At 36.7% G+C, this 21,113-nt stretch overlaps 5 protein-coding genes across 5 annotated transcripts in view; 3 read left to right on the top strand and 2 right to left on the bottom strand.

The window, feature by feature from the left end:
* Positions 1-513, top strand: part of LOC116171119 (multiple epidermal growth factor-like domains protein 8) — a 33,812-nt gene extending 33,299 nt beyond the window's left edge. Inside the window, exon 18 of the mRNA XM_031487803.1 lies at positions 234-513. Within this exon, the coding sequence (XP_031343663.1) occupies positions 234-403 (170 nt within the window). The 3' untranslated portion in view covers positions 404-513. The remainder of the gene's footprint in view (positions 1-233) is intronic.
* A 443-nt stretch (positions 514-956) lies between these two features.
* Positions 957-5,839, top strand: LOC116171122 (ATPase family AAA domain-containing protein 3A homolog). The gene is made up of 9 exons (XM_031487807.1): positions 957-1,371; positions 1,423-1,690; positions 1,738-1,944; positions 1,995-2,152; positions 4,231-4,481; positions 4,526-4,649; positions 4,695-4,986; positions 5,201-5,399; positions 5,447-5,839. The coding sequence occupies exons 1-9, from the start codon at positions 1,155-1,157 to the stop codon at positions 5,540-5,542; spliced, it is 1,812 nt and encodes a 603-aa protein (XP_031343667.1). The 5' UTR covers positions 957-1,154; the 3' UTR covers positions 5,543-5,839.
* A 1,430-nt stretch (positions 5,840-7,269) lies between these two features.
* LOC116171317 (sperm-associated antigen 7) lies at positions 7,270-8,456 on the bottom strand. Its single transcript, XM_031488087.1, has 5 exons — positions 8,289-8,456; positions 8,084-8,240; positions 7,868-8,039; positions 7,657-7,816; positions 7,270-7,610 (listed from the first exon to the last, which is right to left on the bottom strand). The coding sequence occupies exons 1-5, from the start codon at positions 8,365-8,367 to the stop codon at positions 7,480-7,482; spliced, it is 699 nt and encodes a 232-aa protein (XP_031343947.1). The 5' UTR covers positions 8,368-8,456; the 3' UTR covers positions 7,270-7,479.
* Positions 8,457-9,338: 882 nt separating this feature from the next.
* On the bottom strand, positions 9,339-10,633 carry LOC116171986 (probable signal peptidase complex subunit 2). The gene is made up of 5 exons (XM_031489065.1): positions 10,473-10,633; positions 10,351-10,416; positions 10,165-10,298; positions 9,965-10,120; positions 9,339-9,718 (listed from the first exon to the last, which is right to left on the bottom strand). Exons 1-5 carry the CDS (start codon positions 10,503-10,505, stop codon positions 9,532-9,534), a joined length of 576 nt encoding a protein of 191 aa, XP_031344925.1. The 5' UTR covers positions 10,506-10,633; the 3' UTR covers positions 9,339-9,531.
* Positions 10,634-10,695: 62 nt separating this feature from the next.
* On the top strand, positions 10,696-13,978 carry LOC116170752 (F-box/LRR-repeat protein 7-like). The gene is made up of 5 exons (XM_031487256.1): positions 10,696-10,839; positions 12,625-12,974; positions 13,024-13,246; positions 13,338-13,559; positions 13,661-13,978. The coding sequence occupies exons 1-5, from the start codon at positions 10,717-10,719 to the stop codon at positions 13,976-13,978; spliced, it is 1,236 nt and encodes a 411-aa protein (XP_031343116.1). The 5' UTR covers positions 10,696-10,716.
* Positions 13,979-21,113: the final 7,135 nt, after the last annotated feature.

Genomic DNA, 21,113 nt, shown 5'->3' with positions numbered 1-21,113 from the left:
TCAATAATTTTGAAAAAATACAAATATCATCTTACATAGTCAATTTGATTGGTTAATATTCCAAAACTACCAATCAAACCTCATTTTTGACCAATTTACTGATTTGAACAAAGGACCAAATATAACATTGGCAGGTTATAATTATACTTTGGGCCCAGCTCAAGGATATCAGTTAAATTTTACTATGTATTGCGAGAGTGTTATAATGTTACTATTCCATCTGCTTGTTACAGAGGACGGTTTAGCCGCAGTCGCAACAGTATTTGTAAATATGCCGGGTGGCCAGAGCCCACCCATGAAGCTAGCGTTAGCATCCTCTCTCATTTTATTAGCTCGACAGTTACCAACAGGAGGTAGAACATTTTTAAGGCGACGCTCTACTCACGCTACCCCACCAACTTAAAATACTCAAATTGGCAACTCAATTGTATAAGTGTAACTATATGTTTTGTATATGTTGTATTATTAGGTATATGTTTTATTTATAAATAAAAATATTTTCTATCAATGAAATGTAGGGCCTCTTCAGTACACAGAAGCACTGTGTTGGCGGACCTGATGAGGACATTCTGTGCATGAGGAAATGAGATGGAAGGAGAACAAGGGGAGGAAGGCTTGCAGTAAGCTGTTTTTTTCTGGTGTAAGTGAAATCGCTTGCAGGGTGTGAACTAGTTTAGAGCCTTGATCAATTTTTACTGTCGATCAGGAAAGAGTAGGACAATTCCTTGCCCATTTACTTATGGAAGCATTAGAGTATCTTTATCAACATCGTTTGAGAAAAACAATTCAAAAATTTTTAAGCTGACGGGCGTCCGTTTAAAAAAAGGGAATTGCACAACGAGGTCAAGCTAGAACATTAGCAATCAAAGTTAAAATCGAAACAACATGAAATTTAAAAATTGAGTTCCAAACAACAAAAGTTTCGAATTTCCTTTAGTTGTAAGACGCTGTTAAAGTTAAAATTAAATCTGATTGGTAATAAATAAAAATGTGGATGTGCAATGTCGAATAAATTTGAATCGCCCTATACAAACAGCTCAATTTGCATTGGAACTACTGTGTAACGTTTGAACTATTCGGTCACGTGAACATAACCTACATTTCTCTTCTGCACGTTGATCTGTTTATCTTCACACGCGAATTTCTAAGCGAACATGTCCTGGCTTTTTGGATACGGTAAAAATAATCAGCAACCGCCGGATTTATCGCAGCTAGGTCTCGCGGTTCCACCGGCAAGTAGCGATGGAGGTGGCGGTGCTCCCGATGAACCCAAGTTGTCCAAAAGTGAAAGAAAGGCAATGGAAGCTTACAGATTCGACTCCTCCGCTTTGGAACGTGCCGCACAAGCAGCTAAAGAACTCGAAAGGTCAAGTAAGTAGAATTAGTTGGGTAATTGCTATTTTTAATAACATAATTCTCAAGAACACGCAAAGGAGGCATTGGAATTGTCCAAGCTGCAAGAAGTAACACGACAAGCCGAGTATCAAACCAAAATTAAGGAATATGAGGCAGGTATTGCGCAAATGCAGGTTGAGGCGAAACGTACGGAAGGAGAAGAGAAACGTAAGAATATGCAGGAGGAGACCCGTCAACATCAGCAACGCGCACAGTATCAAGATCAGTTGTCTAGGAAACGATATGACGACCAACTCCTACAGCAGCAGCGTATTAACGAAGAAAACTTGCGAAGGTTTGTGTTAAGTGCATATTTGCACTGACTTCATTCAACATTTTTAGGCAAGAGGAATCGGTGGCCAAACAGGAAGCGATGAGAAAGGCGACAATTGAGCACGAAATGGAATTACGCAGTCAAAATGAAATGAAAAGAATAGAAGCCGAGCTTAAAGCCAAGGCCAAGGTTGACCGTGAGAACCGCGATTTAATATTGGAGCAAATTAAATTAAAAGCCGCCGAAAATCGTGTTACCGTGTTAGAAAGTATAAAGTAATTACACCTGAAAGTTTCAAGCACCGTAAGTGATACCTCTTTTTTAGAACTGCCGGTTCTGTGCTTGGTTCGGGTGCACATGCACTTCTAACAGATTGGGACAAAGTTGTCGCCGCAGCTGCTGGTATGTCATTACTTGCCTTAGGTGTCTACACTGCGAAAGGTGCTACTGGTGTAACTGCTCGCTATGTCGAAGCAAGATTAGGTGGGTACAGTTTCATTGAGGGGGAAACCGCGCGCGATGAAATTTTTGCTGTATATTATAGTTCTCTCGAATGAATAGAATAGGTAATTGTATTAGTGAATTTTTGAAGGGGGGGTGGGGGGACACTGAATCTTAAAACGTTCCATCCTTTTGCATGTTGGTATGTAAATTGTGATTCTACTGCACATCACTACAGGCCCGTAGTCAGAATGAAGTAGCAGGGGTGCCCGGTATCAGGGGCGTACCAGAGCCCTGGGCTAATGTAGGGGCCCCTTACTTAATGAATTTCGGGTTATCAAAAACATTGCATTTCAATTTTATTATTTCTTCAGAAAATTATTATTAAAATTACAGGTCTAAGGCAAACGCACTAAGTATAAATACAATGAAAAATATTGAAATACAGTAGGGTTCAAATTTCCAAAAGTACAGATTACACAGAAACAGTGAAGGTAGATCTGTACACAGCGGCAGGCGAAACCAAGTTTCCAGTGGTACTAATTGCAACAATTAGGTATATTTTTATTAATAAATTATAAAGATAAACAAATAATAAATCAAATAAAATAAAAATTATAAGATAGAAACAAAACAAAACAATAAAATAGAAAAAAAATAAAAAGAAAAAAACAAAAAGAAAAAAGAGAATAAAAAAATAAATTAAATACAAAAAAATATGGCGCCCAAGTTTATTAAATAATAAAACGTCAGCGGTGTTTATTAGCATTAAGTAATAATGCAAGCAAATTTTCAAGTTCAACAAATGAGATAACGAATGTTGGTTGGGGAAAATGTTGAATATTTAACTGTAGAACTTCGTCTGATACACGCTCCAATTACTCGTACCTTGGGGTGGGTAGCGTACAATATTCCCTGCACGGTCATTTCATGAAAATAGAATAATAGAGTTTTCTCTCTGTTTTAAAGGAATTTTTTGAAAGAAATTTCCTTTATGTGATGGTTTTGTCCGTCCGTCTGTTTCCTCATCTAACTTGAGAATCAAAAGAAACAGAGCGCAAACCTTCTCCAATCAACTCCTACGAGTTCAAGGATCAGTGCTTGTGAATATGAGTCGCATTAAAAATTGCGTTTCCGAATGCGAGCTAAGTATCAAAAAAAGTCCCTTACTGAAAATGTATACGATGCTTCGTATCTTGTTTTCCTTTTGGACCTCGGATTGCACGAAACGTCGGATTACCGTGTGGTCGGCATGGGGGCCCTGGGCTGCAGCCCTTAAAGCCCCTGCCTAAATCCGCCCCTGCCCGGTATTATTCTAGGTGGGGCTTGAGAAATTTTTGATAAAGGTTTCCCCTGTAATTTTGGTGAAGGAACCATCAACCATAACTTCCAGTGGGAGCAAGACCACATTCTAGGTGGGGCTCAGCCCCACCTGGCCACCCCCTGGCTACGGGCCTGCATCACTAAGAATAGTAGGAATCAGGGGCCAAGTAGCTATCGCTGGTGCCCAGGGCTTTGCCCTCATACATTTCCCCTTCTTCTCTCTTTCTCCACCAAATTAACAGCTTGCTCTAGATACAATAGAAACAGATATGTAAGGGTGTTCCAAATTGCTTCTTTTTGATGTTTTCGGCGATATTTTTGTTTTTAATAAACGTGTCTACCGTTTTTGTTAGCTCGCGCATGCGCGGCTAAAATTTTTTGAACACATGCGCATAATTGATCTTCAGTAGTATCTGCAGATTTAATAAATAACATAGAATTCGCCTGCTGATATAAGATCATGTTTTTATTTTTGACAAACTTCATTCTTTTTGCCCACCCTAAATATTAAAACCTCAGGAACGGACGAAGTTTGCGGAGATATTTCTTATGAAAAAAACTTGTAACTGATTGGGATAATAGGAAGGAATTGGTGGAAATAGAGCTGAATTATTTATTTATTATCGCTCTGTTGTTGTGGGCCCTCAACAGGCTTGCGCCCAATTACAGAATGACCAGCATAATGCTTTTTAGAGGTGCCTCTGCAGAAGGTCTTAAGTCTTAGTGGAACTAAAGCGGTTTCCCCCTCAAGTTTTATGCAGTGATGAGGTTTAACTTATGTTGATTGTTGATAATAGGTAAGCCATCTCTTGTCAGAGAAACGTCGCGGTTTTCATTTCTGGAAACACTGAAACATCCAATTAGTTCACTTAAAAAACTTCGTCAACAACCCGGTGATGCTCTCTCAGGCGTTGTACTAGCACCACAGCTTGAAGAACGACTTCGTGATGTAGCGATCGCCACCAAAAATACGAAACATAATAAGGGAATGTACCGTAATATACTAATGCACGGACCTCCTGGAACCGGAAAGACTATGTTCGCGAGGGTAATTAATTTGTTTGTTGCTGTAATTACTTTATGGCCATTTAGAAACTGGCCAAACACTCCGGTATGGATTACGCGATTTTGACTGGCGGCGACGTCGCACCAATGGGCAGGGATGGCGTGACGGCTATTCACAAAGTGTTCGATTGGGCAAACAGTTCTCGAAAAGGTAATCATCGCGCTTTTTGTATTTGTACTAATTATTATGTCGTAGGCCTCTTATTATTTGTGGACGAAGCAGACGCTTTCCTTAGGAAACGTTCATCCGAAACTATATCGGAAGACCTCAGAGCAACTCTCAACGCATTTTTATACCGCACCGGCGATCAAAGTGGTAAATTTATGTTAGTTCTAGCATCGAACACGCCCGAACAATTCGATTGGGCCGTTAATGACAGATTAGATGAAATGGTGGAATTTATACTGCCAGGTTTACAGGAACGGGAAAGATTGTTGAGATTGTATTTTGACAAATTTGTTCTTGAACCCGCGATTGAAGGAAAACGGTAAATTCAATTGTTTTGTTATTTTGGTTCAAAGTTGCACCCTCTTAAAATCCCAGAATGTTACTATGTATAAAAGCAATTCTTATCAAAGATAATGTGTAACTCTGCAAGGGTCTAACTTTGGGCTACACTGTATGTTTGGTTAAATAATCTCATTTCTAGCTGTTTATTTAAGAACACCCTGTATAACATAACTAATTTTGATGTTTTTTAGGCGATTAAAGGTAGATAAGTTTGACTATGGCGATTTATGTATAAAAATGGCAGGAATGACCGAGGGTATGTCCGGAAGAGAAATAGCCAAACTAGGTGTAGCATGGCAAGCTGCTGCATACGCATCAGAAGATGGCGTTCTAACCGAGAAAATGGTGCTTGATAGAGTTAATGACGCGATTACGCAGCATAAGCAGAAGGTATTCGGTGTTGGAGTGATTGTTTTCGCTTAAAATTTTCTTTTAAGGTCGAATGGCAGTCCGAGCAAGAAGAGGCGAAGAGTGGGTACCATTCAAAAAAAGACACTCCTATTTTACCATTGTCGAGTAAAACGGATAGTTGATTCAAAACCAGTTAGGCAATCATTCCATCTTGAAACGAATCATATCTTAACGGGAAGTTGTTATTGACATTTCCGTTAATTTATATATTTGTTCAAACTACATTTGGAGACTGACCAGTGAAAAATAATGGGATCTTGCTTTCAGTACAAAAATAGAGCACAGCAACACACTTAGTTTTTATTGATGCGTTATTAGTTGTTACTGTTATAATGAGCATCATGTAATATACTTATGTTTTACGTACTGTAAGACTACATGTGATAAAAAATGAAAATTATATGAAATTTTCTATATCATGTTCTTAAAATTTTCGTCTTAAGAACACCAGTCTCACATAGCTAGAATTTTTGGTAAGCTTTTGAAAAGGTCTAGGGAAGTCCAGAAAATATTTAAGAACGGTAAGTGGGGTATTTTCCAAAGCATAGAAAGGCTTTCCAGAGCAGGGTTTTACGGGGCTAGAATCAGCGACCATGGAATCCGAAAGGTCCCTCCCATGCAAAATTGTGTACAAATTAATGCAAATTAAGCAGTGGGTTTTTTAAGTGACCCTGAAACCTGTTTATTTAATCAATCAAATAATGTATCTTTGAAAGAAAAGTTGAAAAAAATTTAAAAAAGTGTTGGAGGATGGCTAGTTATATGCAACTGAGCAACTCAGAGATATCTGACTCGATTGACAAAACCATAGCCATAGATCATTAATATTTTATTTAAAGGTTATACACTGCCTTTTTTTGAGGCCCGGAAAAAAAATTGTCTCAGATCGACCCGGAGAAACAATTTTCTTATAGAATGTGGCCTGAAGAATCCATAATTTCAAACAGTTTCAAGTTTGGGCTACTAGTTCAAAAGTTACAGCCCTTTGAGTTTTCTTTCAAAATTGGTTTCTAGTCTATAACTTTTAATTGAGAAGTCTGATCGAAAAAGTACGAATTGTTTTGGAATCTACGCACCAAAATTAATAAGAAAAAGTGTTTTCCCGAGAAAATTTGCTGCAGTCGATTTTTGGTAAAAAAGGAAGGTTGTACACTGCCTTTTTTTTGGGGCCCGAAAAAAATGTCTCAAATCGACCCGGGAAAAAAATTTTCTTATAGAATGTGGCCTGAAGAATCCATAATTTCAAACAGTTTCAAGTTTGGGCTACTAGTTCAAAAGTTACAGCCCATTGAGTTTTCTTTCGAAATTTGTTTCTAGTCGATAACTTTTAATGGAGAAGTCTGATCGAAAAAGTACGAATTGTTTTGGATTCTACGCACCAAAATTAATAAGAAAAAGTGTTTTCCCGAGAAATTTTGGTGCAGTCGATTTTTGGTAAAAAAGGAAGGTTGTACACTGCCTTTTTTTTGAGGCCCGAAAACAAATTCTCAGATCGACCCGGAAAAAAAAATTCTAATAGAATGTGGCCTGTAGAATCCATAATTTCAAACAGTTCCAAGTTTGGGCTACTAGTTCAAAAGTTACAGCCCTTTGAGTTTTCTTTCGAAATTGGTTTCTAGTCTATAACTTTTAATTGAGGTCTGATCGAAAAAGTACGTATTGTTTTGGATTCTACGCACCAAAATTAATAAGAAAAAGTGTTTTCTTGACACTTTGGCAGGTAGATATGTCAGAGGAAATTTGCAGTATGAAAAAGACTTAACTTATCAATCTTACAGATTATACTGCATTTATCTCAAGCACACTTAAGCTGAATTGGCTCAACACAAGGAAAATTAAACCTCGGTTTAAACAAGTTCCGTTTTAAAAATCACAATCCATTAATTACATAATGTACACTATCATAACTTAGAATTGTTTAACTACTAATGTCAACGAACAAAATATCATTATAATTACGCAAAATTAAACCATTGGTTTCTAAAAATTAACCATCGCATATGTTGTAGTTATGAGCTTATACCCGTTACATTTATATGTTTTAAATAAGAGCAGCGCATCATTTCTCGGTAATTTCTGATGAACCGCAATCGTCATCCAAATCGTGGGTGGTTTTCAACCTCTTCTTCGCTCGTATATCTGCCATAGTTTGCTCAATAGAGCGTACATCTTTCTTATTTTCACTGGGCACTAATGAAAATAATTTTACGAAGTGTGGCTATAAATGGAGACCTACCGAATCCATAACTTTTGTTTGTTTCTGTTTTCCGTGCTGCTTTTAAGGCGGCATCATGGCCAATGAGATGGGCATATTTATCTTTATAATTAGAAGTGGGAGTAAATTTTTCTGGTTTGCGTTTTAACTCCTCTTGTTCTGACACTCTTTCACGTTCCCTCTATAAAGTAAAGCTAACTCAAACCGTGCCTGGTTAAAGTAGGACACAAACTTGTTTGATTAGATTCTGCTTGATAGCGTCGTTCCAAGGATCTCCCCTCCGTCGTGCAGCTAGTTCGTCTTCGCATGGGGCATTCTCTTTTCTATACACACGGATGTATCTATCAACACCATCTACACCGAAGGCGTACGTTAGGAAACCTGCCGCTTCGGCGACATCATGTCTGGAACATATTTGTAGTAACCCAAATAACTCACGGAATCTTACATAATGCTTCTGTATACATGGTCGAGAGGCGCAAATTTCAAACTCAAATTCTCTTTGTTTTTAAAATAACTCGTTAATTGCATTTCGACTTTATCTTTAAACTTTTTGAGATTCTCCTTTTCTGCAGCTTGTCGTCTTTCTATTTCTTCCTTTCGTTCTAAAAATTTTATGTATCTAGTTAGGAAATTATTATATTAGGCAATACTCTTGATCAGTAGTTTTTCTTTCTCTGTAAGTGAGGGTGGTTTCTCCATTGAACTCATTATAGAACCAAGCAAATCCATCGTTCTTTTCAATAAAAATTAAACGAAATTCAAAGAAATTCAATTTTTTTAATTTAACTGTCAAAAAAGCAATATTTTCACTACATGATTACCAATATTCATAAAACATCTACAAATTCAAAACACTTATTTTGGTCGCATTCAGAAATTTAAGTTAAGGGAGTGTTCAATAAATTTTTGAAAATTTTATTTAATTATACCGTTTCAGCTAAAATATTTGAAACTGTGTGCACCTTCCCTTTTGAAAGGAAGTTGACCCACACTCAATTGGGTAATTGTTTAGATAACGGGTCCACGCACGGAGAGCCATGAAATTTTTACACATGATAAAATGACCCTCGAGAATGACTTAAAAATAATGGGCGCAATGAACAACTTTTAAAAAAAAATAAAACAATGTGCTGGTTACATCCATTATTTCACCATAGGCGGATGCACAAACCGAATTTACATTCTCGCAATGAGCATGCTTTTTGGTATTAATTAAGAAAACCGGGTGGGGTCAACTTCACACTCAACTTTTACTTATTGAAATAATGAACACGGTGTTAGCGCTATGTTTGAGCTGTTAAATGCCAGTAGACATTAAAAAAACAATATCAAACTTTTTCGTCCTAAGTTAACTGTTAAATGTCATTTAAATCACACCCAACTAATTGAATTGAACTGAATTACAACAAAAATAAGTAATTAACATAAGATGAATGATGCAGTCAGTATTTGGTTATTTGGAGTAGGGGAGCAAATTGCTCCGGAAATAACTTGGGGATTTGGATGAAAAGTGTGAGGCTGCCTTGTAAATCAGAAACAGCTCTGGTGATTCACACTTCTTTTATTCTTAAACTTTAGCAAAATGTTCTCATTAGGAAACCAATCATAGTATTGCAGCCCAAAGCAAAGTGTAAATAACAGAATATGATTTTACACTACATCTTAAGTGTCCATGATGGGAAAACATGGTGGAACTTCCCTACCTTAAAAATAGAGGTATATGAAAAATACCTCCGACTTTAATATTATTATTTTTTAACATATAAATACAAAGAAAATACAACCCAACAAATGCTATAAAAGGACATAGACATTTATAAAAAATCGTTTCAAACTGCAATATATTACATGTAAGAATTGGAAAAGTAATTTTAAACAATTACACATTGACATTTATTTCTCTTTACGCTCACTAAGTAACGAATTATGTAATTTTCCAACTTCAGTTTCCACTATTTCTGGAACCACAGATCCATTGCTGTCCACAAAGTTCGCCACACTCTTCTTTAAATTGGCCTCTCTCTTTGCTCCAGTTTTGGCATCACGACAGGACAGCACTAATTTATACTTGTCATCATACCTGAAAGCGTTATATATTACAATTTTATTAGTTTGATATTGATATTATTATAATGGACGCTTATGTGTTCCCTCAAAAAAATGACAAATAACAATGGGTGCTTATTTCACACATATCCTGTACATTCACAAAGCAGCAACCAACATCACACTCCTGTATAATTGTTGGATAACACAGTGACGAGTAGCATAGCACAAAATGAAATTATCTGCTTGTCTCAAAATAGACTTAAAAATAATTTCTTACTTTTTCAAATATGAACTTGCTTCCCATACAGTTTCCTTTTTCGATCCATTTTTCTGCGCAGCTATAACAAATATTCCCTTTTCCTTATACGTCGTGTATAACGTTAGAATTCCCATCATAATAAAGTATGTTGCGACACAGAAGATAAGAATCGGCCTACAACAATCGATGAATATTAACAGAATTAAAGTGTCATTTACCTCGATTGTGGAAAAGGGTATAAGAAATCCCACAGCAAAGCAAACATAGCAACACCAACAGCTATTCCACATATCGTTAGCCTACCGTCCATGAGCGCAAAGTTCTCTACATAATTGTATTTCTTTGTAAGCACCTACAGTAAAAGGTGGGTAGTATTCAATACTCAACGGCGAAAAACTACGTACCTCTTTAACAGCATCATCGATTGCGTTTTTCACCGCCGAGCCATCCCATTTGTTAATTTTCACAGGCTGAATAAATGAATCAAGTTAGGTTATGTCATGAGTAAAACCACAAACCGTATTACCTTATTGTCGTCTTTACTATCTTTTGGTGCCATTTGAGTACTAATTTAAGGAAATTATTCTTAACTATTTAAAAGTAAAACTGATGGAAGTGTATTCAAAAGAGCCTGAGAGAGGTTATGCACCGACACGTCATTAGAACACAACCATACACGTACGTGGTAGAATTTAATTCGATTGGACCTAATTCTCAAAGGCGGCAATTTCAAACCAGGAATTAATTATTGGCCACAAATTTCAAGCAGAATGTCCCAAACGTCTTGTCGCTCAAGTTCGTCCCCCACTTGGTACCACAATTTACCATCCGAAATTTTGGTACGAATTTTTGAACATTTGGAAGAGAGCGAAATACGTAAATCGGTTATGCTGGTAAGAGATCAATGAATTATCCATGATTTCCTGTAAATTTGCATTAATTTTGTATTCCGATACCCGAAACAAAAAAAAACATATCGACATCCATTTTTTTGGGGAAATTAGGCCAAACTTTTTACCCCTAAAATTCTCTCATCGTGCTGATTATGTACCTACTATACCAGGCTACAGGCCCAAACTTATATAAAAAAGTGTTTCCCATCATGTTTGTATAGTAGACCAATCCTCAGAATTCAAAAAATGTTGAATTCAAAACTCCCAACATTTTGAAGATTGGGCTTTTAGATCAAACGTTACGACCCGGTGATGTTTTTTCGAAATTGTTTGTCCATAACTTTTGATGTGACAAAATACGAGACGTTTTGAATTCTACGACCCAAAAAATTGCACCTGTAATTCGCGTTTAAAGTTTTGACTCCACCATAGGTAAGATCATGTCGGGGGCAATCACATTCCCTTTCTCGGTACCCACTTTCAACGTCCTGTTCACCAGCAATTCGCGTTTAAAGTTAGACTCCACCATCATTAAGATCTTTTCGGGGACAATAATAATTCTTGTAGTCTTAGTAGTTTTCAGAGGGTCTACTTTGCCCCGTAAGTCGACAGAGCTCCACAGACGTCCCCTAAGGGGATGATCTCTTAGTTTTTGTCCAATGATACACATAAAAGGGAATATCCGTTACCTTCAAATGAAATTAATTTATGATCTGGCATAGTCGCTTGCCAGTTCGTTAGGGGAGTCAGAGATACCCATTGATGCCAGGCTGAGATCAATCACAGTCTGGTTTCGGGTAGTTACGAACGTGGGTTCCCTGCCCCGATCGAGTATCTCTAGATTAATACTTTCAGATATTTAAGTACGTAATGATGATTTAGGGTTGACGTTAGTGCTCTACCCATGTAGTATGGTGAGCGTTTAAGTCACATCCTATAATGAGGTGTTTGTTGTTTCTCTCTTCTCACAGTAGGTATTTGATCAGTTCCACCATCTCATAAAGAGTAGGTTGACAGAATCTCATTGTCCTGGGAGATACACCCAATATAGGTACTAATTCAGCTCTACACCGTATGTCACATCTTACCTGTATAGGCTGGTGATATCACGACCAAAAGGTGTTGCAACAGGAGCGTTTCAAAGTGGCTAGGAACATAAATGCAGTTCCTAGGTTTTTCCTACCGTGTGTCAAAGAAAACGGTTGCTTTTGGTATCCTCGCAGGACCAGAAACCTTTGGTTTGACAACCCAGGGTTCTTGAATGAGGGAAATAACAAATTTTGGTTCCCCATCATATGTAGTACCTACCTAAGTAGTTCAATCCTCATAATTCTAAAAATGTTGAATTCAAAATTCCCAACATTTTGAAGATGCCCGGGGCTACTAGATCAAATGCAAAACTGGAAACATTTTCAAAATTGGCCTACTAGATGACGATTTAAAAAAAGTTTTTTCCCGATCAATTTCGGAGTTGACTTTTTTCAGTGAAAATGTCTATAAATTCGGTCGATAAAACGACTTGCCTGAAATTGACCGAGAAAAAACTTATTCTTATAGATTTTGAACTTTACAATCGAAAACGCCCTGAATTTTCAAGATCGGACGACGATATCAAAAATTATGAGCAACAACCGATTTTCTAAGAAAATAGAAAAGGGGTACTGCTTTTGATGCAGTGGTCCAGTTTTGAAAATTCTGGCCATCGTACATTCCACATGGTCCAGTGCAGTGCAATTCGCTATACGGAAATCGTTTCCAATTACACGTTTCACTTTTATGATCCAGGTGTGTAGACAATGGAAATTTGCAGCCACCCGACCGGTCCTATGGAAAAAACTGCACATTTACGGCGAAAGAGTTCCCACGAATTTCATCTGTCAACGAATCCGATGTCTTCCCTACTTAACAACCATTCATTTGCGAGAAATTTCGGAACCTGCCTTCATTATCAGGCAAATAATGCGTTGGTTGCCCAAACTAAAACACTTCACACTGCGAAATTCCGGTACAGTTTCCGAAACTGTGCTTCGCAATCTGATTCAGCGATGCCGACAACTGGAAACTTTGGACATTTCCGGTACAACGTTTAGGGGTTGCAAGTTTTACGAGGAGATCGCCGGTTTAATGAATCTGAGGTAAAATTAGTTTTAGTAATAGACAGGTTCAATCGATGTAGTTTTTTAGGCACATCAATTTGAGCAAGAATTATTCCTTGAACATCAACAATTTCATGACTGCTTTGGTAAATTGCCACAAATTGGAGGAATTGAAAGTTACCACAGTTTTGAGTGATAAAGAAACGGGGCGGTTGAGTGACACACATGTATTGTTTATTATATCAAATTTTGCAAACAACCTTACAGGATTGGGTTTAGATGCAAGTAGTTTGACTGATTTTAGCTTTAAGGTAAAGTAAATTTTGGGCAACACTGTTGGTCGGTTTTCAGAAAAAGCTTACTAATTCTCTCCAAAGTAATCTTCCAATATTTAATTTTAAGGTTGTAACGCAATGTACAAAATTGAAAACCCTCAGTCTACATAACGCACGAAATCTGTCACCAGAAGTGCTTTTAAGAATATGGAAAAGCTTACAGAATCTAAATACTTTAAAAGTGCGAGAGGCGAATCAAATTGATGGGTCAACTATTGCGGAACTGTTCAACTCTAACAGAGAAAATTTACTGCGTGTCACGTCTATCGATCTTACTGGGTGTTGGAAGGTAAATATCATGTAAATAGTTACGCATAAGATTTTTAACTATGTCAAATGGAACTGGTTGATTGATAATGAGACGAGCAGTAACCATGTTATGTTTTGTAGATCAACGACGCTGGAATAGCTGCAATAGCAAATTGCCGTGAACTGGAACGGCTTAGACTGAAGGGCTGTAAGAGCATCCAAAGTCTTCGGCCCATACGAGACAGCTGCACCAAACTTAAAAAGCTCAACATTGCATTCTGTATCAATTTGGATCCGTGGACGATACTTCCTTTGCCCGAAAAACTCAACAAGTTAATACTAGATAAAAGTAGTAGATTTTCGCCAATTAGACATTCAATGTTTGCATATGATCATGTAATGGTCAAGGTGTGCTTATCGGAGTACAATAGAAGTATGGAAAATTACACTTGTCATTAAAAAGAAAATGTTGAGTTACAAAGTGTTTTATTTTCTCTGTGTATAACTCCATTATTAAAATGGTGTCTTTTAATGATTAGTTCTCTAAACCTTTCCCATGCATACAAAAACTATAAGTACCTAGTTCACAATGCTATGAGACTATAAATCCATATGTACACTCGGCAAATCAGACTAACCAAGATGATTGATGCCAAACTGCTACATACCTTCCCTCAAAATTCCACGCAATAAAACTGTAGAATTCTGCCGAGCAGTTTGCTAGTGGGTTAAATACATGACTTCGTCAAAATATTATTATGATGCTCCGATTTTGATTATTTTGGATACTTGCCATCCTTTACAGTCTTCAGGTACCTACTTCAAATTTTTTTGTTTCTTCGGAATATCGAATTCGTTTGAATTCTGCAATTATATTGCGGGTTCATTCTTTCCAGGATCCCTCTTTACTTCCTCAAGTGTAATTTTCTCATTTCCAAGTAGGCGGTCCCTTGCCTTTATGTATGCCCCACAATGGCAAATGACGTGGTGTGGTGTTTCTTCTTCATCACCACAACCTCTCAATAACGAGCTGTCGGTCAGTCCCATTTTGTGCAGGTATTGTTTAACCAACAGTGACATCTCTTTCGCAAGTTTGATCTTCATCCTACTTAGGTTGAAGATGGACGATTCTATAGTTCCTCGTTGGGGCTTATCAGAAAGATCTTAGGATGACTATGTCCTGAAATTTTCGACCGCAGTGTCTGCAGTACTTTTTCGTGAGTTTTGCTTGAATTTCCTTTTTACCAGTGTTATATGTAATCCCTCAGGCCGGTTCGAGTCCCATGAGTGGTTTCGCGCTTGACGCTCTCGCTTGTTTATCTGCAACCTGATCACCTCTGCGATTTGCTCATGCCCAAGTGCCCACACTAGTGTGACTGTGTTCAATCTGCCTAGTGCGCTTATTAGTACTTGTGCGCAAAGTTCTGAATGAAAATGCAATCGCTGCTTTGCTGTCTGTAACTATAAAGATTTGAGCGAGTGCCCAATCCTTCACGATCCCTACTCGCCATTGACTCTCAGCTGTTTAACAACACCACGTTCGATTCAATTAGTGAGGCTACTGAAAGCTTTATATTGATGGGTCAATCGTAAGATGGATCGGATCCATGCTCGGCTGCAGTTGTTATATCCTCAATTGGGATGACGGAGATGAGCTGATCGGTTACTAGAGGGTGTCCGCAAGATGGGGTGTTGTACCTGGTACTAGACGGGCTCCTTTGCACTATGAAAGAGGGGGGAGCGTATACACAGGGATACGCGGAACTGGAAAGTTTTCAAACTCCGTGAAAGAGCTCATGCAAGGGACTCTGGAACAGTTGGATAGGTGGTGCAGTACCCCTGGTCTTTCCGTTAACCGGGCAAAGACCGAGGTTGTTCAATTTACGAATAGAAGGAGGGCTGACCTTGATGGGTTCACCCTTCGAGGATGTTGAATGTGTCTGACCAGGTTAATGAAATATTTGGGAGTCATCATTGACTAGGCGCCTGACCTGGAAACGGTACATTGCGCGAATAAGCAAAAAGACCACTGCATGTCTATGGGTATGTAGAAGGGCTCTTGGTTGTATATTGGGCTTGTACCTTCGGCTGGTATATTGGTTTTACACTGTAGTGATAAGGCCAATAATACTGTATGGTGCACCTGTATGGTGGCCTGTTATGCGCAAGGTAGCCTACAGGAAGCAGTTAGGAAAGGTCTAGAGACCTGTCTGTCTGGGAGTCACTGTAAAGTAAATGTAAAAGTGGCTTTTTGGTGGTGGATAACTTCGCTTTATTGGGTACTTGGAAAAACTTTACAGCAAAGCATCACTTATGCGATTACATGCTCGATAGGCACAACTACTTCTCCGTATACGTGACACTGCTTGCGCTCGAATTGGATCATTCACTTTTATAACGACAAATTGAAATCTCTTAGAACACCACCTAATCTTTCTTCTACAAAAACTATACAACCACCAAGACTGACTGTTTTTCCCCTTTTAACAACTCTTCTCTTTCTTTACATCATTTTATCAACGTTCGCAAATAAAATTTACTTTAGGCACTAGAAAGACCATTCGCCGCGTCTTGGATAAACTGACATCTGTTTACCTTATGGACCGATAACACGAATGACACCAATACCAAGTCTGTAAGTGGTGTAATTTCGGCGCCTTTGTGACTCAGAAAGACAGAGATCAAGAGCGTAAGAGTGCACTTTTTATTTTTTGAAAGTGAAAGTGCACTAAAAAGTGAAAATCGCCATTTTTAAAAAGTTCATATATTTTAGTAACAAAGAGAGCTATCGAAAAAGGTTCAAATAAAAGTTGCAAGATTCGATGGGATAAATTCAATGGATGAAGAAAACAATTTTTCAAAATCGCGATTTTCCAGATGTTGACATCAATTTCCTTTTTTTTAAATAAATACATAGTTACAATGGTGAAAACGTTTATATTTTTTCTTTATCGCTATCGATTTCGGCTGGAATTGCCATCATCAGGCCTTGCCCTTCATTTTATATGTCTTATGACGGTAAGCACATTATTATTTATGTTAGTTCATTAGTAGTTTACACATTATATATATTTTACATAGCAAGGCTTGATGATGGCAATTCCAGCCGAAATCGATAGCCATAAAGAAAAATATAAACGTTATCACCATTATAACTATTTATTAAAACTACACCATAACTTTTACAAATGGATCATAAATATCAATTTCCTTATTTTAAATATGGACGCCATATTGGATTTTTACTCAGTTTGATACAGTTTTTTTTTCTTTCCAACCATGTATAACAAGCTTTCATTCAAATAATACCTAAATTTGGCTAAAATTACAATTTTCATTTTTTCTTCATAGTTGGCCATGGAAAAGCAAGCAATATGACATTTTGCAATGTTACAATTGTCTGACCGTGGCCGGCCAGTAGTTTTATTAAAGAATTAATTAAGAACACAAAAAAATATAATAAATGAATTTACAGCATTTACAGTAAATGTTCAAAATGCATTCCATCTAAGGACATTCAGCACCGCTTTAGCTACTGCAGCACTTAGGTACCTTGCGCAGTGTATTCCTGTTGAATTAATTTTACTTACATTGTAAAATGACAATTAAGCCTCTATGCTAGTTTTGTTTCCATGGTCAACTATGAAGAAAAAATGGAAATTGTAATTTTTTGTATTTTAACTGAGTAAAAATCCAATATGGCGTCCCTTCAAAATAAGGAAGTTGATGTCAATATCTCGAAAACCGCCATTTTGAAGATACCCTGTATAGAGATTACACACAAGAGTATGAGTTTATAATAATTGTTTACCAAGGTTATAAAATGGTGTTCATTTGGAAGGAAGAAGGATTATGATTGATATATACATACAAGAGCATTGAAAAATTAGATCGGTGCGTTGGAAATGGAGTGCCAAGCCTTCTTGACTCATTTTTTTAGAAATTATCACCTCGGCCTACTTGGTTTCTTTGATTCTGCTTCTGCATTTGTTTACGGATATGATAGGTCGTTCTTTTCAACTTGTTGCCAGTGGTATTGATTTAGAAGATTTTCAAAGCAAACTTTTCTCCAATTTGCGATAGATTCCTTGAAATGTCATTTTTGTTGGTAGAATTAGGTGGGGACACACAATATCCAGGAAACTAAGTACCTACTCATAATTAAAATTTAAGATAATTGAACCGGGCGTCGGCGCCGTAACAAAGTTGATAGAAAAAAGGTAAACTTGGTAGGTACTATGAAAACAATTGCAGCAACAATTGTATGCAGAAAAACAACCAATTATGCCTGTGCAATTATCGTAAAACACTAATATAAACGCCTTGAGAAAAATAATGTTTATATTGCGACTCTACCGCATACCTATACGTAGTCATTCCTGAGCACCTTCTAGTGGCGGTGTGGAACGTGGTAGCAATTAAGTTAATAATATATTATGCAAATGGAACGGTGTCTGTATAATCTGATTGTCATTATGCCATTAGGGAAAAATAAAAATTTTTCGTTCGTGAGTTATATAGGCGAAAAACAAAGGCAAGTGCAAAAATTAACGATTCCTGAAGGCGATCAAAGTTGAAACGATAAAATATATATAAGCGAAAACGTCCAGAAAACATTTTATAGAATTTTTGCTTAGAAACAACTGGATGTGCTTGAATCGTATGTGTTTTATTCATTTTCATGAAATTGAGGCCAGCAGATAATAGCTACCACAGTAAATCCTGAATTGTTCATTGGAAAAAGATACCACGAAAAAATAGTTAGCTCGGAGAAACGGAATTTAATATGCAGCAGCAACACAAACTTATACTTACCTCGCGCACTAATTGCTGCATCATAAATACTTCACTGTAGGGTGGTTCCTACTATTTTACGATAAGGTGTCAATGGAATCGTAAAAGCTCATATATTTATACAACCGTACTAAAAATTTAACAGTTTATGCAAAAATAATTTACATTTTTTGTAATAGTTGCGTGCACATGATACCATCTAAAGCCAAGGCATTGCTCCTCATGGACCACCAGAGCGTATCTCCCCTGACTACCTCATTACACAAGACAATTGCATAAAGTTCTTTAATTTTGCAAAGTTTACATGCACTTTATTTAAATTATTTTATAACACGATATTACCTACACACTTCAAATACTTATACGAGTACCCATCCAAAAATTATAAGATTAATTTCGCTCAAAAACCGTGTAAGTATTAACAACATAAAACCATTTCCCTTTGTGCAGATTAATTTGAAGTGTGCATCAACTTAGCGTGGACAGTAATATGTAACTGTGTAGTTTGGGAAGTTTAATGACCTTGTGAAAGTCATTGTTAAGTACTATTTTTGGGTAATAAACCAACGTTCACGTATCAAACCTGTAGTCGTATACAATAAAATTAAAAAACTAAGATTCAAATGAAAGTTCAATTTTTTGAATTTCAAAGATATTCAAATCTAATCTTCCGTTTTTGTTCTTCACTTACGATGGTAGATTTAGCAAATTTCCTGAAAGAAACTACTAAATAGAGAACGGGTAATTGTTGTGTAAGTTCATTCGCCTTTACGAGTTATTTTAATTTAATACTTCCAGGTTAGATAGGTACAATGAAAAAAAAAACTCATTCATGCTTTCTTGCTTTTTGTTACAACGCTAAATTTAGAACCTTAAATTTTGTGCTTGATTTGAGTGTAGGTATATCGGTGCGCCCGGTTTGAGGTATCTGACAAGTGAATGTCACAAGAATTGTGTAAAAGCTTGCACAGGAAGTCGTTTTTGTCAATCGAAATATTTTTGGTCAATTAAGCAAACCGAATGGATCATGTCTACTTATACAATCTAATGATGATGATTAGCCATTTTGGTATTGCGTCAGTTTAATTTAAAGCATGATGAAGTTCAACCACTAACCATCGATTAAAATACTTAGGAACTAGTGAAACTCCGTTACAATTTTTGTCTCCTGGTGTAGGCACAGGGCCTAGCTAGGGGCTCTAATGCTCATACTAATATATTTAAATAAGCTTTCGCTTTGTTTAGGGGAACGATAGTGCCTTAATTTCAAATACTTACGTGATTTGTGAAATACCGTTAAAAGTTTTCTATTCATGAAAATAAAAATCTTCTAATCTCTCTAACATTGACCTACCGCAATACTCTTGTTTTTGCATGTTTTTTAAATAAAAAATCTGTTAGACGAGATGAAATAAATTGAAGAAACAAAGAACCCAGAGAAATCCGTCAGTTTCTTCAGATTCCTTTTCCTTTATACCTACTCTTTGTGTTATTCCTTCAGATCCTCGCAGCGGCACCTACGCTAAAGCTCAACCATTGGGTGACTTTTGCAGCGAGTCCTTTCTGCAAATAGGGATTGGAAATTTCCTTTGGTTTTTATAAAAGTTGTGCGGCGGGGCACCGTTGTGTTGAAACCAGCGTAAATTACGTCGTGTTACCAAATCTAACCCATCCTACATATCTTGAAATTAATTTGGTAGAAAATGAAGATAACATTGGCCTCGTCGTAAATGAAAGGTACCTATCTCACTAGATATTGTTTTCCATGGCCAACACTGTTTACTTACCTCTCAATAATAGGAAAATTACTGCAGGGCGTTTATTTATTAAAGTACATTTAGCAAGCCTTATATCGTTATAAAGAGAAAAATTTGTCCTTTTTAAAAATGTCAAAGCTAACTATGACTACCATTAAAAAAAATTAAAGTTTGTATTATAACTCAAAAATTGTAAGATCTAAAAATAAATTAGTATGTTCATCATGTTAAGCATTAAAATGTCTAAAACTTTTATTCGTGTCATTTTGTTGTATTTCTAATAATAACGATTCTATAACAGTTAAATGAAAAATCACTAAATCTGTTTTTCGCTCATATCTAGTGAAGTAGTGAACTGTGGATTTTTTTCAAAAAACAAAAGCATATCTTAAATAAGCCCTTAAAACGACAACTCTTTCCTCATTTAACCGAATCTGTATGTCTTATGGTTTCCGAGATCCCAATGCTTAAAATGAAAAAAACTCACCCTGTATGTAATTGTGCGTGTACACAATTTACTCTCCTGACGACCCTATATTACTAATGTAATCTGAACGGGAAATAAATGAATATGAATATGAATTTCTTTTTTCTGCATTTTTACCGCAATAAAAGCAATTCGAAGTAAGATCGAATTCTTTTGCTTCCTGAATAATTTGTTTTTGTTCACTAACTCTTCTTCCTGATGCCTGTTTTACAGATGATGGGATTAAGCTGGGCCTGCTAATCGTTAATTTACAGGAATTATGAATAAAATCCTCATATCATCCTCAAATCATTTGCTTTAGCCGGTAAAACTAACGTTCTTATTGCAGATTTTGTAAGTTTATCAACAGGCCCAACGCAATAGCATCAGCATAAAACAGGCAGGAAGAAGAGTCAGTGAACAAAAAGAAATTGTTCAGAAATCAGGAAGCAAGATAATCCGATTTTATTTGGAATTGCTTTTATTGCGGTAAAAATGCAGAAAAAAGAAATAATCAAGATGTTTTAACTAAAACAGTTGAGCATAAGATAACAAAAGAGAATATTTAAGCAAACAT

The sequence above is a fragment of the Photinus pyralis genome, unplaced genomic scaffold (genome assembly GCF_008802855.1).
Source record: "Photinus pyralis isolate 1611_PpyrPB1 unplaced genomic scaffold, Ppyr1.3 Ppyr1.4_LG5, whole genome shotgun sequence".
In the NCBI taxonomy this organism is placed as follows: domain Eukaryota; kingdom Metazoa; phylum Arthropoda; class Insecta; order Coleoptera; family Lampyridae; genus Photinus; species Photinus pyralis.
The sequence above is the reverse complement of the archived record's forward strand: the minus strand, read 5'-3'. Positions and strand labels throughout refer to the sequence as shown.

Bases quoted from the DNA above. Each gene is read 5' to 3' on its own strand.
- LOC116171122 (XM_031487807.1), top strand. From the start codon at position 1,155: ATGTCCTGGCTTTTTGGATACGGTAAAAATAATCAGCAACCGCCGGAT. The intron at 1,945-1,994 runs GTAATTACACCT...CCTCTTTTTTAG, and splicing joins ACCGTGTTAGAAAGTATAAA to AACTGCCGGTTCTGTGCTTG. The intron at 4,482-4,525 runs GTAATTAATTTG...ATGGCCATTTAG, and splicing joins GAAAGACTATGTTCGCGAGG to AAACTGGCCAAACACTCCGG.
- LOC116171317 (XM_031488087.1), bottom strand. From the start codon at position 8,367: ATGGATTTGCTTGGTTCTATAATGAGTTCAATGGAGAAACCACCCTCA. The intron at 8,241-8,288 runs GTATTGCCTAAT...TAAAATTTTTAG, and splicing joins AGAAAAACTACTGATCAAGA to AACGAAAGGAAGAAATAGAA. The intron at 8,040-8,083 runs GTAAGATTCCGT...AATATGTTCCAG, and splicing joins CATGTATACAGAAGCATTAT to ACATGATGTCGCCGAAGCGG.
- LOC116171986 (XM_031489065.1), bottom strand. From the start codon at position 10,505: ATGGCACCAAAAGATAGTAAAGACGACAATAAG. The intron at 10,417-10,472 runs GTAATACGGTTT...TCATTTATTCAG, and splicing joins ATAGTAAAGACGACAATAAG to CCTGTGAAAATTAACAAATG. The intron at 10,121-10,164 runs GTAAATGACACT...CGATTGTTGTAG, and splicing joins TACCCTTTTCCACAATCGAG to GCCGATTCTTATCTTCTGTG.
- LOC116170752 (XM_031487256.1), top strand. From the start codon at position 10,717: ATGTCCCAAACGTCTTGTCGCTCAAGTTCGTCCCCCACTTGGTACCAC. The intron at 12,975-13,023 runs GTAAAATTAGTT...GTAGTTTTTTAG, and splicing joins GCCGGTTTAATGAATCTGAG to GCACATCAATTTGAGCAAGA. The intron at 13,247-13,337 runs GTAAAGTAAATT...TTTAATTTTAAG, and splicing joins TGACTGATTTTAGCTTTAAG to GTTGTAACGCAATGTACAAA.